The 18702-nt window shown below is 43.3% G+C and overlaps 1 protein-coding gene across 2 annotated transcripts in view; it reads right to left on the bottom strand.

The window, feature by feature from the left end:
- fes (FES proto-oncogene, tyrosine kinase) overlaps positions 1–11578 on the bottom strand; it is a 73921-nt gene extending 62343 nt beyond the window's left edge. For both annotated transcript variants that reach the window (XM_061963523.2, XM_061963524.2), the window contains exons 1-2: positions 11474–11578; positions 10847–11175 (exon numbers count right to left, since the gene is read on the bottom strand). In XM_061963523.2, coding sequence (XP_061819507.2) covers positions 10847–11074 — 228 coding nt within the window. In that variant the 5' untranslated portion in view covers positions 11075–11175; positions 11474–11578. The remainder of the gene's footprint in view (positions 1–10846; positions 11176–11473) is intronic.
- Between the last annotated feature and the right edge of the window lie 7124 nt (positions 11579–18702).

The following is an 18702-nucleotide window of genomic DNA, read 5'->3' as shown; positions in this document are numbered from 1 at the left end:
AAGGGTGCTCATAGCACAAAAGGTAAAACTAAGAAAGACTAGCGTGGGAGCTAGCGAGTAACCGAACCTAGCGTGGAAGCTAACAGGTACAGATCCAGAACAAAAGTCGTCAACTGTTGCATGAAAACAAACTACGAAGCAAGAACGAATGACAGGGAGGACAGGCTTAAATAATAATGTCAGTGATGACAAACAGGTGCGTGTCGGGAACAAACGCGGCAGGTGAAGTTAATAAGCAGCCATGGCAACAAACTCAGGTGTACAAAACAGGCACTCAAGGAGTCCAAAACTAACCAAAAACACAAGTATCTTGAAAACGTAAACAAAAAATATGATCCGGGCAGCGGATCATAACAGTACCCCCCCCTTAAGGGACAGATTCCAGATGTCCCCTAGAAAAACTAAAACCCCCCCAACTATAACAAAGTTCAAGAGTCAAGGGAGGGTGGAGGGAGGATTTGGCGGAGGGTCGCCAGGTCACATGTCCCCGAATCCACCGGGGACGAGTCAGGTGGCGGCGGCGAATGGAACGCCGCTGCCGGAGGCGAGGTGGGCGACCACGGAAAGGCCACATTTGTGGCTGCCGAGAAGGTGGGCGTGAGTGGCGCCAGAAGTTCAGCAGCCGGAGAGTTCTGCGACTACGTCTCGGGTGTCGCTGCTGTTTGCGCCACTGGCGTCCATACTCTAACCTCCGAGAGCGCCGCTTGCGCCGCCAGACCACCCGAGGTCGCTGAGACGACGAGGAGAGAGCAGACGTCGCCGTGGAAGCAGGAGGAAGCGTCGTCGTCGCCGTGGAAGCAGGAGGAAGCGTCGTCGTCGCCGTGGAAACAGGAGGAAGCGTCGTCGTCGCCGTGGAAACAGGAGGAAGTGTCGTCGTCGCCGTGGAAACAGGAAGCGTCGTCGTCGCCGTGGAAGCAGGAAACGTCGTCGTCGCCGTGGAAACAGGAAGCGTCATCGTCGCCGTGGAAACAGGAAGCGTCGTCGTCGCCGTAGAAACAGGAAGCGTCGTCGTCGCCCTGGAAACAGGAAGCGTTGTCGCCGCCGTGGAAACAGGAAGCGTCGTCGCCGTGGAAACAGAAGGCGTCGTCGCTGTCGGCGTGGGCGGAGCCAGAGGCGGAGCAGGCGGCTCGTCTGTCGGCGTGGGCGGAGCAGGCGGCTCGTCTGTCGGCGTGGGCGGAGCCAGAGGCGGAGCAGGAGGCTCGTCTGTCGGCGTGGGCGGAGCCAGAGGCGGAGCAGGCGGCTCGTCTGTCGGCGTGGGCGGAGCCAGAGGCGGAGCAGGCGGAGCAGGCGGAGCAGGCGGCTCGTCTGTCGGCGTGGGCGGAGCCAGAGGCGGAGCAGGCGGCTCGTCTGTCGGCGTGGGCGGAGCCAGAGGCGGAGCAGGCGGCTCGTCTGTCGGCGTGGGCGGAGCCAGAGGCGGAGCAGGCGGCTCGTCTGTCGGCGTGGGCGGAGCCAGAGGCGGAGCAGGCGGCTCGTCTGTCAGCGTGGGCGGAGCCAGAGGCGGAGCAGGCGGCTCGTCTGCTGGCGTGGGCGGAGCCGGAGGCGGAGCAGGCGGCTCGTCTGTCGGCGTGGGCGGAGCCAGAGGCGGAGCAGGCAACGGAGTATCTGCGGGTGGTGGATGTCTCAGCTGGACTGCTGGGTTGGCCGTAGGGGGAATCATCACCTGCAGCGCGGAGAGTATACTGCCCAGCTGTCTCTCCAAAACATCAAGGTGGGCGTCTTGGCGTTCCGCCATGGCATTGACGCAAGCCCCAAGAACGCCAAACTGTTCCTCCTGTTGTCCAAGTTGTTTGGCCTGTTGGTGCAATGCCCTTTTTACTTGGTCGGTCACTGCGGGGTCTCGTGTGCATTGCAGCGATGGAGCAGGAGGTGGAGAGGATGGTGTTTGCAGGACCACCAGGGTTGATGGTGGCGTCAGAGTGGCAGGCGTCCGGGCTGTCGTTGTCGTTGCCGTGGAAACAGGTGCTGGTGCGGAAACCAGACTTGGAGTCGATGCTGGTGTGGAAACCAGACTTGGATTCGGTGCTGGTGCGAGAACCAGCCTTGGAGCAGGTGCTGGGCGTGACTTTGGCGGAGGTGGCCTGGCCGGGGGTTGCGGCTTAGCATGCCGAAGGTCTGGTGGCGGAGGCCGGCATGGAGGTTTGGGCTTGGCTGGGCGCAGCTGTGCCCGCCCACTAGCAAAGCACCCAGTACTAGCCTCCCCCTCAAGAAGCGGATCCCAGACGCGTCTTGTGCAGTCTGGAAAAGTCTTTAGGGGTGGGAGGGAGGAGGTGAGGAGGTGGGTAGGCTCCTCCCCTTTTGATTGTCCAAATTGACTATTCTGCTCTTCAATAGTGGACTGTAGGGACAACCAGGAGGGAGAAAACAGAGGAGTGGGCGGAGCTTGAGCCATAGGGGGTGGGGCTTGAAAACCAGAGTGTGACTGGGACTGACTAGACTTATAATTAACAAAAATGTCCTGATAGTATTTAATTGTTGAATTAAAGTCATTTGGAGGCGGCTGACAGAAAGAGTTGACTGAATTTAAAAAAATGTCTTCGTCTATGACGTCATCACCAGTGGACGGGATGACGTCATCCGCGCGGGTCTCCAGCTAACTGACAGCCCAATCAGTGAACTGTTTGGCAAAGTGAGTGATGGGATTACCAAACATCGGCGGGGGGGAATCCTGGGCTGCTTGGCTGTGTTCCGGAGGGAAGAATTGCGGGGGTGGCGCGTCTCTGCCGCGAGCTGAAGCCGTTTTGTGCGACTTCCGCCTTCGCTGACGCGTGCGAGCGGGCTGAGAGCGGACCTCCCCGGGCCAGATGGAGTCGATCGGGACAAGAACACCTCCAGGTCCCCATATCATCTCCTCATCTGGAGAACAGCGGAGCGTCTCTGCTTCCATCGCTCGGAGGACCATCCACGCACCTTCATCTACCTCCGTCAAGCTCGTCGCGAGAGAACTCTTTCTTGCTTGCTTCGTACTGTAACGACCGGGGCGCATGGTGATGCGGGGTTCGTTCTCTCAGGAATGCAGACGGGCGTCAGGCACAGCGTACAGGTAAGAAAGTATTTATTTAATAAATAAATTATACTGGAACAAAGAAAAGGGTGCTCATAGCACAAAAGGTAAAACTAAGAAAGACTAGCGTGGGAGCTAGCGAGTAACCGAACCTAGCGTGGAAGCTAACAGGTACAGATCCAGAACAAAAGTCGTCAACTGTTGCATGAAAACAAACTACGAAGCAAGTACGAATGACAGGGAGGACAGGCTTAAATAATAATGTCAGTGATGACAAACAGGTGCGTGTCGGGAACAAACGCGGCAGGTGAAGTTAATAAGCAGCCATGGCAACAAACTCAGGTGTACAAAACAGGCACTCAAGGAGTCCAAAACTAACCAAAAACACAAGTATCTTGAAAACGTAAACAAAAAATATGATCCGGGCAGCGGATCATAACATTTGGTCCAATATGGCTCTTTCAACGTTTTGGGTTGCAGACCCCTGTCCTAGAAGATACGTTGACACCGTCAGAGGTGGTAGTGGTTGCAGTGGTGTACAACTGCACTGCATCATACTGAAAGTTTTCTCCAATATTTATCTCCTGTCAAACACAGTAGTTCACAAAAGTGAGTACCGTATTTTTCAGACTATAAGTCACAGTTTTTTTCATAGTTTGGCCGGGCTCCAGTGCGATTTATATATGTTTTTTTCCTTCTTTATTATGCATTTTCGGCAGGTGCGACTTATACTCCGAAAAATACAGTACACTTTTCACATTTAAGCAAAAAAAAAAACATCACATTATATTTCTTCAAGGAATAATGTTTAAAAATAAAACTTACATCAACTTTAGAGCAGTCAGTGCACAGCTTGTATGGCGGAATCAACGGAAAATACGTCCACGCATAGACAATATTGTTGGAACAAAAGCGAGTAACGGGAACATCGTTTCTTGTATACAACCAATAACATTAGGGGGGTCACGATCGATGTTTTTGGCCTCAGATCCAATCCGATTTCGAGTCTCGATCCTATTTTTTAACAATAGCTTACTGAACTGAAAATGTTTCATATAATGTAACTAAAGTAAACACAATAACACATTTTAAGACGCTTATGTTATTACATATGGAATTTGCTAGTATTGATGCAAATCAGATGATGTATTAAATGTGTGGTATTGAATGCTACATACATTTTAATAACCAACCAAACTCGTGCACAATAACTAAACAAAAACAAAAACTTCTAGTGGTTCCCATTTGAATCATTTGGGTTTTACTCTCAATAGTGTGTAAATAATCACAAAAAACACCAAATAAGTTATACTGTAATAATAAGAGCAAGAAAAAGATGTATCTAATTACTTTACTATTATTTATATACTGATACTATACTAAGTATCGATAGTATCGACATCTGGAGCGATCACCCCTACTTTACATTGAAGCTTTAGCACTTATAGTCTTCTGTCGTCCTGCTCGGTGTGTGTGTGTGTGTGTGTGTGTGTGTGTGTGTGTGTGTGTGTGTGTGTGTGTGTGTGTGTGTGTGTGTGTGTGTGTGTGTGTGTGTGTGTGTGTGTGTGTGTGATATGCTTAGCCATTCATTTTCCTTGAGTCCTCCGGCGAGGAAGCTACTTGGCAGAAACAAAGTTTATGTTCCGCCATGGTGGTGAGTTTTAGTGTCTTAGAAGCGGCTTCACACTGTGGATAGACAACACATTCGTTGCAGCTCGCTCACAAATTCGAGCCAGTGTTCTGGCAAGACACTGTTTTAATGCAACTCCTGCATGTGTTTAACAAGGAATTAGGAAATGTAATTGTTTCTCCCGAAGTGTGCATTCCCTTTTGAAGGAATCTTTCACACGAGTGCAATCTTTAGCCATGTAAATACTGGAACACAGCTGTGGTAAAGATCCGCTTGGCTGGGCTCAGCCGATCACAGATAAGTTAAAAGAAGAGAAATATTGGGATCGGGAAATCTCAAAGTCATAGTGATGGTCTGGGGTGGCAAGAGTGCTACTGGCAATGAGGAGCTGTGGTTTATTGAGGGGCATGATCCCCTCCTTTTGGAAAACCTGGGCTGCCTGGCAGTTCTTAACATGAAACACCTCCAAGAGGACATGTGCCTTACTGAGGAAGATGAAGGAGTGGTCAAGTGTGTCTCCAGACCTGAACCCAATAGGGGTCTCCTCAAGTAGAAAGAAGGTGGTGAGCACAGTGTCTAACAACCACCGGTGATGTCATCATGGAGGACTGGAAGAGGATTACAGTAACAAGCAGTGCAGTTTGGGTGACTTTCGTGTCCAAGAGGAATAAGTCAGTACTAGATAACAATGGAGCTCACACTAAATATGTGGACACAATATGTCCTCTGGGAAGTGTACTCACTTGTGTTGACAAATATTTACACTATCATAGTGGTGTGTTGACTTTTCAGTGGCTAGTAATTCTATAAACTGGACACTACCTTATATTCAAGTTTAAGTATTGTCCCTTAAAAAGATATACAGTAGCTGCAAGGACATGCGGTCAGCGTGGGCAGTTGAGGTGGAGCATAAAATAATATTAATTGTCTATTACAGTGATTCTCATTCTTTGGTACGTGTACCACTAGTGGAAATGGTATTGAATCACGGTCAAAATTCTGTAGTCTCCTTCCACTCTCCATGACTGAGCTTGCCAGATACGCAGTCGAATCCGAATAATACTCCAAGGAACTTCAAATGGCAATCAACAAGTCCTACACTGTAGGTTTCTCTTGTTTATGCTTCTTGCAATATGGTTTACTAAGTAATTATGCCACATTTTACTGATGTCCATTAGCTAAATGTATTTGTAAAGTTACAAAGCAATATTTTCGTCGGGAGTCGGGACAGATTGTTGTCTAGTTTGACCACACGGACCACAGTCGGAATAATTATATATAATAATATATAATACAAACCCCGTTTCCAAATGAGTTGGGAAATTGTGTTAGATGTAAATATAAACGAAATACAATGATTTGCAAATCCTTTTCAACCCATATTCAATTGAATGCACTACAAAGACAAGATATTTGATGTTCAAACTCATAAACTTTATTTTTGTTTTGCAAATAATAATTAAGTTAGAATTTCATGGCTGCAACACATGCCAAAGTAGTTGGGAAAGGGCATGTTCACCACTGTGTTACATGGCCTTTCCTTTTAACAACACTCAGTAAACGTTTGGGAACTGAGGAGACACATTTTTTAAGCTTCTCAGGTGGAATTATTTCCCATTCTTGCTTGATGTACAGCTTAAATTGTTCAACGGTGCGGGGGTCTCCGTTGTGGTATTTTAGGCTTCATAATGCGCCACACATTTTCAATGGGAGACAGGTCTGGACTACAGGCAGGCCAGTCTAGTACCCGCACTCTTTTACTATGGAGCCATGTTGATGTAACACGTGGCTTGGCATTGTCTTGCTGAAATAAGCAGGGGCGTCCATGGTAACGTTGCTTGGATGGCAACATATGTTGCTCCAAAACCTGTATGTACCTTTCAGCATTAATGGCGCCTTCACAGATGAGTAAGTTACCCATGCCTTGGGCACTAATACACCCCCATAACATCATAGATGCTGGCTTTTCAACTTTGCGCCTATAACAATCCGGATAGTTCTTTTCCTCTTTGGTCCGGAGGACACGACGTCCACAGTTTCCAAAAACAATTTGAAATGTGGACTCGTCAGACCACAGAACACTTTTCCACTTTGTATCAGTCCATCTTAGATGAGCTCAGGCCCAGCGAAGCCGACGGCGTTTCTGGGTGTTGTTGATAAACGGTTTTCGCCTTGCATAGGAGAGTTTTAACTTGCACTTACAGATGTAGCGACCAACTGTAGTTACTGACAGTGGTTTTCTGAAGTGTTCCTGAGCCCATGTGGTGATATCCTTTACACACTGATGCCGCTTGTTAATGCAGTGCAGCCTGAGGGATCGAAGGTCACAGGCTTAGCTGCTTACGTGCAGTGATTTCTCCAGATTCTCTGAACCCTTTGATGATATTACGGACCGTAGATGGTGAAATCCCTAAATTCCTTGCAATAGCTGGTTGAGAAAGGTTTTTCTTAAACTGTTCAACAATTTGCTCACGCATTTGTTGACAAAGTGGTGACCCTCGCCCCATCCTTGTTTGTGAATGACTGAGCATTTCATGGAATCTACTTTTATACCCCATCATGGCACCCACCTGTTCCCAATTAGCCTGCACACCTGTGGGATGTTCCAAATAAGTGTTTGATGAGCATTCCTCAACTGTATCAGTATTTATTGCCACCTTTCCCAACTTCTTTGTCACGTGTTGCTGGCATCAAATTCTAAAGTTAATGATTATTTGCAAAAAAAAAAAAGTTTATCAGTTTGAACATCAAATATGTTGTCTTTGTAGCATATTCAACTGAATATGGGTTGAAAATGATTTGCAAATCATTGTATTCCGTTTATATTTACATCTAACACAATTTCCCAACTGGGCAGCACGGTGGAATAGGTGTAAGTGCGTCTGCCTCACAATACGAAGGTCCTGAGTAGTCCTGAGTTCAATCCCGGGCTCGGGGTCTTTCTGTGTGGAGTTTGCATGTTCTCCCCGTGACTGTGTGGGTTCCCTCCGGGTACTCCGGCTTCCTCCCACCTCCAAAGACATGCACCTGGGGATAGGTTGATTGGCAACACTAAATTGGCCCTAGTGTGTGAATGTGAGTGTGAATGTTGTCTGTCTATCTGTGTTGGCCCTGCAATGAGGTAGCGACTTGTCCAGGGTGTACACCGCCTTCCACCTGATTGCAGCTGAGATAGGCTCCAGTGACCCCCGCGACCCCGAAGGGAATAAGCGGTAGAAAATGGATGGATGGATGGACAATTTTCCAACTCATCTGGAAACGGGGTTTGTAGATGGCAACTAGTTAGACAACTAGTTGGCCAACTAGTTAGCTTTGCGAACATGACACCACATGGTTGTGTGAGCGATGAGGGTGTCCCAAGCCTTTTCACTTTCGTTACGATACCAATGTTGTTCCGATCCGATATCAGCGGGAATCATACGTGCTTTTAACATTTTGTAGTGTGTAATGTTAGAAAACGTTTGATCAAGTGAATTTAGTCAAACAAAACAATAATAGGTATGAAAAACACTAGCCTACTTGGTGTAAACAGTCTGGAGTGGACTTACATCTTTAAGTTGAAGTAGCTCATTACACAGTAAGGTAGATTATGTGTACACGTTTGTTACTGGATGCTTTGTATGTGTCATGTCTGTGTGATCATGTTTTGTTTTAGTCATGTTCGGTTTTGTTTTTGGACTTTTTGTGCACTTTTGTTTGTTTTGTCACCATAGCAACCATTAGTTTTCACCTGTCACGTCACGCACCTGTTTCACGTTTTGAGTCACGCACCTGTTTTCACTAATCATGTCTGTTGTATTTAAGTTCATTGTTTTCAGTTTGTCTTTCTGGCAACATTGCATTTATACTCTGCACACTCTTCATCCTCTTAGATCATGCTTCATGTCCCATGCCAAAGTGAGTTTTTGTTCCATGTTTATAGTCTTTTTGGTTTCATAGTTTGTTCTCCGCCATTGTGCGCGCCTTTTGTTTACTTCCTTTTGTTTTAGTAATTATAAAATAAATTATGTACTCACATTCCCATCTCGCCCGAGCCAACTTTCCGTTGCCTTCCGGAAAAACAAAACCCAAGGACCAAGTCATGACAGTATGCAACAAATCAATTAACTATAATTATTTGATTCGTGTTTATATTGACAAATGTGCTTTTTTAGACTGCAGTTTTGTTCAATTAAGAACACTTATTACATATGGGTGCTATTGTGTGCTTAGCTGTTGTGTAGCTGCTAGCTCCTAGAAGCCTTAGCCTATCATGTTTACCTTTTGTGGATGACTTGACTGAAATAGAAGAAAATACCAGCCTTGTGTGCTAATAGAGGACACTTAGATGTTAACTGGCTGTCCAACTTTGCACAAGTAAACACGCTGCAGGATTGCTTGTAGTAAAACTAATGTTGGAAAGTTTAGATGCAAGCCAATATAATCTGTGATATATGTGATATTAATATCAGGTTGTGGCACTCCGAATGTGTTTAAAAGGTCAGTATGACTGTATTACATTTGGGAAAACAGGCCAAACCAAACGGCTCCACATCGGGAACCCCTGGTCTAGAGAGAGGATATTCCGACAACTGTTGGTGTGTCAGCATTGTCACAGTCAATCAATACATGAATGTGTGGTGTTGATACCAAGAATAGTATCATTATATGACCGATACTTGAGTGATTGGTTTCTACTATTGCTAAATCATTTTTTCAGTGTTTTTGTTTTGTTTACAAACATACAATAATTTCCAGGACACAAGAGGACTTTGAGGGCAAACAAATATTCAAAATGAGTTATAGAGAACGACTGAGGTGGTAGAGTGGTTGTCTCCCAACCTAAAGGTTGCGGGCTCGAGCCTCAGACCTGAGACCCTGTCCAAGTATCCTTAAGCAAGATACTGAACTCCCAGCTGATCCTGATGCTGCATCATCACTAGATGAATGTGAAAATAGTGTCAAAGCGCTTTGAGCACCTAGAAGGTACAAAAGTCCTATACAAGTAAAATCTGTTTACCATTTAGTGAGTAATTGTTGCTCTAGTTTAGTTATTAAGTATCTTTGACTTCCTTCTCCTCAAATGTAATAAAAGAAAAAAGGGAACTAGTTTAAATATTGGATATCTGTCAAAAGCACTTACCATAAATAAATGGAAAAATGTACAGTTAATACATGTGATCGGTATTGGGATCAGCCACATAAAACCCTGATCGGAGCATCCCTAGTATTTGATAACATTTTTATGACAGTCAATTTCTCCCTTCTTTTTTTTGTCATCACCTTAATGAGCTACCTGTGTTAGGATGATTAGAGCAGTGTTTTTCAACCACTGTGCCGCGGCACACTAGTGTACCGTGAGATATTGTTTGGTGTGCCGTGGGAAATTATGTAATTTCACCTATTTGGGTTAAAAATATTTTTTGCAAACCAGTAATTATTGTCTGTGCTGTCAAGAGCTCGGCAGAGTAACCGTGTAATACTCTTCCATATCAGCAGGTGGCAGCAGGTAGCTAATTGCTTTGTAGATGTCGGGAACATGGTTTGTCGTGATCACAATATGCGGACGACAGCGTGCAGGTAAAAAGGTATCTAATGCTTAAACCAAAAATATACAAAAGGCATTAAAGCTTAGGGATGGCTATGCAAAACTAAAGTAAAACTGAACTGGCTGCAAAGTAAACAAAAACAGAATGATGGACGACAGCAAAGACTTACAGCGCGTGGAGCAGACGGCGTCCACAAATATGAGCACAAGACAAGAACTAAAACACTACACACAAGAAAACACCAAAAAAAAATCTAAATAAGTCACGGTGTGATGAATGCTTGGTTATGGTTTGAATTCATATCCAACAATTGCGAGAACAACTTTTTACTGTCAATATCAGCTGCTGAGTTTCATTGTTTTATATTTTCTGCTGGTGGTGTGCCTCTGCATTTTTTCAATGAAAAAAATGTGCCTCGGCTCAGAAAAAGGTTGAAAAACACTGGACTAATATATACTCATTCAAGGTTAAAAAAATAAAAACGACAAAACTCCAAATTCATCAATGCCTCACCTGCAGTAGCTTACTATAATGAAAAATGGTAAATATTTCTACACTACTATAAACGACGAGCAGTAAACTTCCATTGAGTTATTTGTGTCTTTTTCTAATTTAAATAACTTCATTTTTTTTCTGTGAAGTGATGTTGTTCCTCTCTCTGATGAGAACCGTGTTGTGTGGGCTGACCTTGTTGACCTGGCTGATGTGGTCCAGTCCTGGTCCTGGTTCATGGGTGCGCTCCTGCTTGTCCACCAGGAGAGTCATGTGGTGCAGCTGCGCTGCAAAGTCCCTCTCGCTCTTCGCCCTCTGGCCCATCCACTTCTTCATGACCTCCATCAGGTGAAGCTCAGAGTCCAGCAGCTTGAGCACAGCCGCATGAGCACGCGGGCAACGCAGGTCCTCCCCGAAGCCCATCTGGGACCACAACGAAGCAAAACTCAAGCAAAGAATTTGTCCCGACTGGAGCAGCGTGTTGTCGTCACCAGTGAAACAAAAGTGGTGTGTTGTGGCGGCAGCTGCACTGACCGGAGAGATAAGTTAGTTCCCTGCTTGATGTTCTCACCAGGCAGCACTTCCTCATTCAACTTGTTTTGTAACAACCACTTTCATTTATGGATGTACATACATCAACAGTCATTACTGCTTTGCCAATTGTGCAGTATCTTGTTAACAGTGGAATTAGCAGTAAGCCAAATGTTTCTGTGGAATAAATGTTAGTTATTTGATTGTGAAGTACAAGCACATACACCACAGAAAATAACTGTCAAATTCACAATTGCACAAAACCGCACGCACAAGAATCACTTTACTTACCTCTGTTATTACTGGACTACAATATTCTTCATTCAAAGACTGTAAATAATGTAAAAACAAGAGTATAAAGAAGTCATACTGTTCCATTACCTCTGTTCATACTACTGTCACAACTCAACTGCCAAAAGAACTGTAGACACCTTAATATTTATTACTTCCTATACTGTATATACTGTTATACTATTTGATATTGCACTGGTACTGTATGTGACTACTGTACTTTTACTTGTACTGATACTTCTACCATAACTACTGGGACTGATTGTGCAACTTATTGTCTTGTAACTAATGTACATCAGAGCTATTCAAATTGTTGTATTTTTTGTATTTAGTGTATTAGATTCAGCAACTAGTGTTTGGATCCCACTGTACACAATATCTGAAGAGCATGGAAAAAAGCATTTCACTGTGGTGTACTCTGCATGTGACCAATAAAACCCTTGAACCTTGAAAATATAAGATGAATAGACTAGATTTTAGGGACACAAAATGTTAAAAACTAGTGAAATTAAGTAGCTGCATTGACAGATAATATTACCTGATAAGATAAGGAATTAGCAGGACTTTTAAGATATTAATAAGCATTTTACTCTGAAAAAAACCCAACATTATTTAACTTGCGCTTCTTAAATTAAGCATCCTTGAATCTTTAAACAAGATGTTCGATGTGGGCGGGAAACAAACATATTTTACTCGAAGAGTTATTTTCTCAATTTTAATATTTTTAAACCAGGAGAGACAAAATATAATTGTTCATGCTAAAATTAAGATTAATCAATAACTAAAAATAAGTAAATAGCTCTTAAAATTAGGGAAATTTCTAGAAATTATTTTATTTTTATCTTGGCAACCGGCAAATAATTGGATAAAGTTAAATCACACAAACATGTGCAACACTTGTATGCAGTGGATAACCTCTTGGTCATTTTCTATAAATGATACCTCTACCAGAAAGTTTTTCTGTCAGTTTTTATTTATTTTTTTTGTATTAGTAAGTTACCAGCATAACTCAAAACATTATAGGTGAAGTTGCATGAACATTTTAGGAAATGTCCAATATGGGTTAAAGAGGAACTGCACTTTTGGGGAAATTTTGCCTATCATGCTATGCATGTCTTTAAATAAACACTAGCAATAGGTGGTTAACAATGTAGGAAGTAACGATTTACCAAAAACCTTCATCAACATTTTATATACAAGGCCCAAAACCAGTGAAGTTGGCACATTGTGTAAATCGTAAATAAAAACAGAATACAATGATTTGCAAATCCTTTTCAACTTATATTCAATTGAATACAGTTATTTTTTGCAAATATTAGCTCATTTGGAATTTGATGCCTGCAACATGTTTAAAAAAAGCTGGCACAAGTGGCAAAAAAGACTGAGGAAGTTGAGGAATGCTCATCAAACACTTATTTGGAACATCCCACAGGTGAACAGGCTAATTAGGAACAGGTGGGTGCCATGATTGGGTATAAAAGCAGCTTCCATGAAATTCTCAGTCATTCACAAACAAGGATGGGGCGAGGGTTACCACTTTGTGAACAAATTTGTGCGCAAATTGTCGAACAGTTTAAGAACATTCTCAACAAACTATTGCAATGAATTTAGGGATTTGACCATCTACGGTTCATAATATAATCAAAAGGTTCAGAGAATCTGGAGAAATCACTGCAAGGCCGAAAACCAACATTGAATGCCCGTGACCTTCGATCCCTCAGGCGGTACTGCATCAAAAAGCAACACCAGTGTGTAAAGGATATCACCACTTGGGCTCAGGAACACTTCAGAAAACCACTGTAAGTAACTACAGTTCGTCACTACATCTGTAAGTGCAAGTTAAAAGTCTACTATGCAAAGCGAAAGCCATTTATCAACAACACCCAAAAAAGCCGCCGGCTTCGCTGGGCCCGAGCTCATCTACAAACGTAAGATGGACTGATGCAAAGTGGAAAAGTGTTCTGTGGTCTGACGAGTCCACATTTCAAATTGTTTTTGGAAACTGTGGACGTTGTGTCCTTCGAACCAAAGAGGAAAAGAACCATCCGGATTGTTATAGGCGCAAAGTTCAAAAGCCAGCATCTGGGATGGTATGGGGGTGTATTAGTGCCCAAGACATGGGTAACTTACACATCTGTGAAGGCACCATTAATGCTGAAAGGTACATACAGGTTTTGGAGCAACATATGTTGCCATCCTATCGCCCGAATGCAGCTGGGATAGGCTCCAGCACCCCCCGCAACCACGAAAGGGACAAGCGGTAGAAAATGGATTGATGGATGGATGTTGCCATCCAAGCAACGTTATCATGGACACCCCTGCTTATTTCAGTAAGACAATGCCAAGCCACGTGTTACAACAGTGTGGCTTCATAGTAAAAGAGTGCGGGTACTAGACTGGCCTGCCTGTAGTCCAGACCTGTCTCCCATTGAAAATGTGTGGCGCATTATGAAGCCTAAAATACCACAACGGAGACCCCCGGACTGTTGAACAACTTAAGCTGTACATCAAGCAAGAATGGGAAAGAATTCTACTTGAAAAGCTTCAAAAATGTGTCTCCTCAGTTCCCAAACGTTTACTGAGTGTTGTTAAAAGGAAAGGCCATGTAACACAGTGGTAAAAATGCCCCTGTGCCAACTTTTTTGCAATGTGTTGCTGCCATTAAATGGTTATTTGCAAAAAATAACAAAGTTTACCATTTCGAGGAGCTACAAGATTTAGAAGCTGTGATAAGCAGATCTCAGCATCATGTAGCAGTATTGCTAAGTACTAAACAAGAAATACGAATTAAGAACATACTAAACAAACACTTAGATCCAAACACCTCGTGCTAAACAGCATGTGTAATCCATAAAAAAGTGTGTACTAAGACGACTAAGACTGTGTGTGCAATTGAAAAGTGGTGCGTAGCGCCTTATTTCAATGAAGATTTAGCGTGTACCATACAGGGCATCACCACCTTCAGAACTACTTACCTGAGGCGTGTTGTTATGTTTCAGACATGCAGGAGACATCTACCACTTTTTATAGACATTTTAGAAGCAGTCCATCTACATTGACTGTCACCCCTTTTTTTTTTTTTTTTACCTCTGAAGGTGCGCCCATTGGAGGGAGGCTGCACTTTTGTGCTGAAGACACAAAAAAGTAATAAATCAAGACGTTTTAACCATACAGGATTTATTGTAGTAGTATATATTCTATGTGAAAAAATAAACCCGAATATTATTAAAACAATGTTGAATGACACCAAAACACGTCAATTGAAGTTGTTTTGATCTGCCCCTTAAGTCATCCAGCAGCTATGAAATCATAAAAGGATGTTGCTGAAAAGACGATATGTCTAACATCCAAATATGTCCAAACATACACGTAGGACGGAGGATTCTCTAACCATCACAGCCGTGTGTTTAACTGTCAGTTTGCACGTCCTTTTTAAACCTGCTAAATAAAATGCAAAATCATGCTCCCAAAAAGGTGATGAGTGTTGTAAATCACATTGTGTGTGCTAAATAATTATATTTGCATTTTCTCCTTCCAGCATTGTGGGCGTTTTGATGATCAGCATACATTTTATATATACATGGTGACATAGAGGCAAAATGGATTGCACACTTTACTCTGCTAACTTGGTTAATGTGCAGTTCATGACATGTTAACAAAACAATGTTAGCACTTTTTTAAATTTTGTTTTCTTTTTGGGCAGGAAAGATTAATTCCATTAGCTACATTGTTAGCCATCTAGTACAAGACGTATTTTACAATCTCCGCTGCACTTTTTAATGCCCCCAGAAATATAGAACTATTGAATGGAGACAAGACAAACACTTGTGGCAGGCGCTCAGACTGAAGCTTGTCCCTTTAGACCATGGGTGTCAAACTCTGGCCCAACGAGTGCTGGCCCAGTTACATAATATGTGCGGCTCTGGCACGCACACAGAAGTGAATGCAACGCATACTTGATCTTCAGCGATACAGGTTACACTGAGGGTGCCCGTGTAAATAACTTTAACACTGTTAGAAATATGCGCCACACTGTGAATCCACACCAAACAAGAATGACAAACACATTTCGGGAGAACATCCGCACAGTAACACAACATAAACACAACAGAACAAATACCCAGAACCCTTTGCAGCACTAACTCTTACAGGACGCTACAAGCTGTGTGTATGTGTGTGGGGCGGGGGGGTTTGGAGGTAGTGGGGGTGTATATTGTAGCGTCCCGGAAGAGTTAGTGCTGCAAAGGGTTCTGGGTATTTGTTTTGTTGTGTTTATGTTGTGTTACTGTGCGGATGTTCTCCCAAAATGTGTTTGTCATTCTTGTTTGGTGTGGATTCACAGTGTGGCGTATATTTCTAACAATGTTAAAGTTGCTTATACGGCCACTCTCAGTGTAACCTGTATCGCTGTTGATGAAGTATGCTTTGCATTTACGTGTGTGTGCGTACAGGAGCCGCTCATATCTTGTGACTGGGCGGGCACTTTGTTAGAAGGGATGAAAAGCGGACGTGACGTCAGCTCGTAGAGGACGTTAAAAGCAGTGCCTGTAAGGCACGCCCCCAAGACTGTGGAATACGAGATATAATGACTGATGAACACCTTCGTTTGATAATGAAGGTTGCCTCAGCTCAAAGCCTGAACCCCGACATTAATGAACTAGTATCCAAGAAAAGATGGCAGGTATCTGGCTTGGGCACATCAGATTAGATCATTGTGTTGCAAACTGAGCCGTTTAAAGTCCTGAATGGTTGGTTCATTCATTATTTTCAAATGTATTAGCCTGTGGAAAAAGTTAATGTTGATATTCACCTCAGAAGACTGCAAATAGAAAAGTGGCATTCAATTTTTATTTAAATTGTATTTGACATGCCATTGATATTTTTTTATTATTATTATTATTATTATTTGAAACTCGATTTTGCATGTCACTATAAAGTTATATAAGCCTTGCTTGTTCAATATTTAATGCAAAACTTGTTTGGGTCCCTATTAAAAGATTCATTTGTTCAACCTTGGCCCGCGGCTTTGTTCAGTTTTAAATTTTGGCCCACTCTGTATTTGAGTTTGACACCCCTGCTTTAGACTGTCCACAAGCTCGTTGATAGGCTTTCTGGCGCAATTATTGACAGCAAGCAGCAGCTGACCAATCAGCAGATGCGAGATAAGAGCGAGTTGTGTTCATTCACAGGAGAGATACCTTTGTGATAGAAATTATTTTAATGTTTGCTGTTCTGCCGTTAAACTGGTGAGTAAGATCATATGGGTTTTTTTCCAAACAGTGCTCTTGTAACACATACTTGCCAACCCTCCCGGATTTTCCGGGAGACTCCCGAAATTCAGCGCCTCTCCCGAAATCCTCCTGGGACAAATTTTCTCCCAAAAATCTCCCGAAATTCAAGCAGAGCTGGAGGCCACGCCCCCTCCAGCTCCATGCGGACCTGAGTGACGTGTTGACAGCCTGTTCACACGTCCGCTTTCCCACAATATAAACAGCTAATGATCAAGGGCGAGTTCTTGGTTTCTTATGTGGGTTTATTGTTAGGCAGTTTCATTAATGTCCTCCCAGCGCGGTAACAACACACAGCAACAGCAGTCAAGTTTTCGTCTACCGTAAAGCAGTTTGTCTGCCGTAAACAGCAATGTTGTGACACTTTTAAATAGGACAATACTGCCATCTACTGTACATGCATATGTGACCCACCCATAATGTGTCACATTTTTGTGTTGATTTATTTCTTTTATTTTGTGGTTTGAATTCGTTTTTGGAGCTGTCATTACACATTTATCAGTATTCACATTGGTCAGTAGGGGGCAGTAGGGCGTTTCTTCCCAAATGAATGCTATCACCTGCAGACCGGAAGTGTCTTGTCATTCTGATGAGCGCGACCAGTCTGTGAACAATTGAAACGTCCTGTGTGCTTTTTCCTCCTGTATAACAGGTTAGTTTTGGTGAATCAACTCACTGAATAATATCCATGTGATCTTTATAAGTTTAAGTACACATTCTGATGGTGGAGCCTAACTCTAAAGTGTTTGTGAGTTGTAGTTTGTATTTGTGAATGAATCCAGTGCACAGCTGCAGTAATCAATACAAAAAGGCGACGTGAGTGCGCAATGTTTATATAGGAACGTCTGATCCTAATTCAGACTCCCAAATTAGAGCTCCCGTTTTCTTATTGATTTTATAATGTATATTTGTATAATGTGTGTGTTCTGAAATAGTGACAGAGAATAGAACAAGGATGGACAATTCAACCCTTAACTCAACAATGAGTAGAATGAGTGTTATGTGTGTGTATATGTGTAAATAAATGAACACTGAAATTCAAGTATTTCTTTTATTTATTTATATATATATATATATATATATATATATATATATGTAGTAAAATATATATATATAGCTAGAATTCACTGAAAGTCAAGTATTTCTTATATATATATATCTTAACCACACCCCCAACCACGCCCCCGCCCCACCCCCGACCACGCCCCCCCACCTCCCGAAATCGGAGGTCTCAAGGTTGGCAAGTATGTTGTAACATTACAGGTAGTTTACAGCAGGGGTTCTTAACCTTTTTGTCCTCGGGGCCCAACTTTTCCACTACAGATGGACTTGGGGCCCACTCAAATATTAACACTTAATTAGTAATCTCACTCTTGATTTAAATGGCATCCAATAATTATATGTAACATACTTAAAATTTTCAGCCTTGTCAAATGATATTATAGCATGTGTAAATTAGGGATGTCCCGATCCGATATTTGGATCGGATCAGCCGCCGATATTTGCCAAAAAATGCGTATCGGCAAGGCATGGGAAAATGACGATCCAGATCCAGTTAAAAAAAAAACTCCGGTCCGTGTTTTCCAACGCACCGATTTAAATAATACTTTCCACTTTTCTGCTGCTCCCTAATTTCCGTTCCGCATTTTCCAGCACACCTTCAACACATCCACAGGTCTGTGGATTCTCACGCAGTTGCTTTTAGCTGCTGGCATTACACGACAGGCTCTTCTCACTCTTTTCTGTGTCTCCCTCTCACAGACAGCAAGCGCACCTTCTTACACACGTCACATACTGTCACGTCATACGTCACATACGTCAACGTCCTCCCCGAGCAGAGAGGTAGCAGCTTGGCTAACGTTAGCTGTGATGCTAGCGCAGCCGTGTGACCAACGTTCCCTCTAAGGTGCGCGCCTGTGCAATTGCGCACTGCTCAAGCGT

This window comes from Nerophis lumbriciformis, linkage group LG06 (assembly GCF_033978685.3).
Source record: "Nerophis lumbriciformis linkage group LG06, RoL_Nlum_v2.1, whole genome shotgun sequence".
NCBI classification, from domain to species: domain Eukaryota; kingdom Metazoa; phylum Chordata; class Actinopteri; order Syngnathiformes; family Syngnathidae; genus Nerophis; species Nerophis lumbriciformis.
The sequence above is the reverse complement of the archived record's forward strand: the minus strand, read 5'-3'. Positions and strand labels throughout refer to the sequence as shown.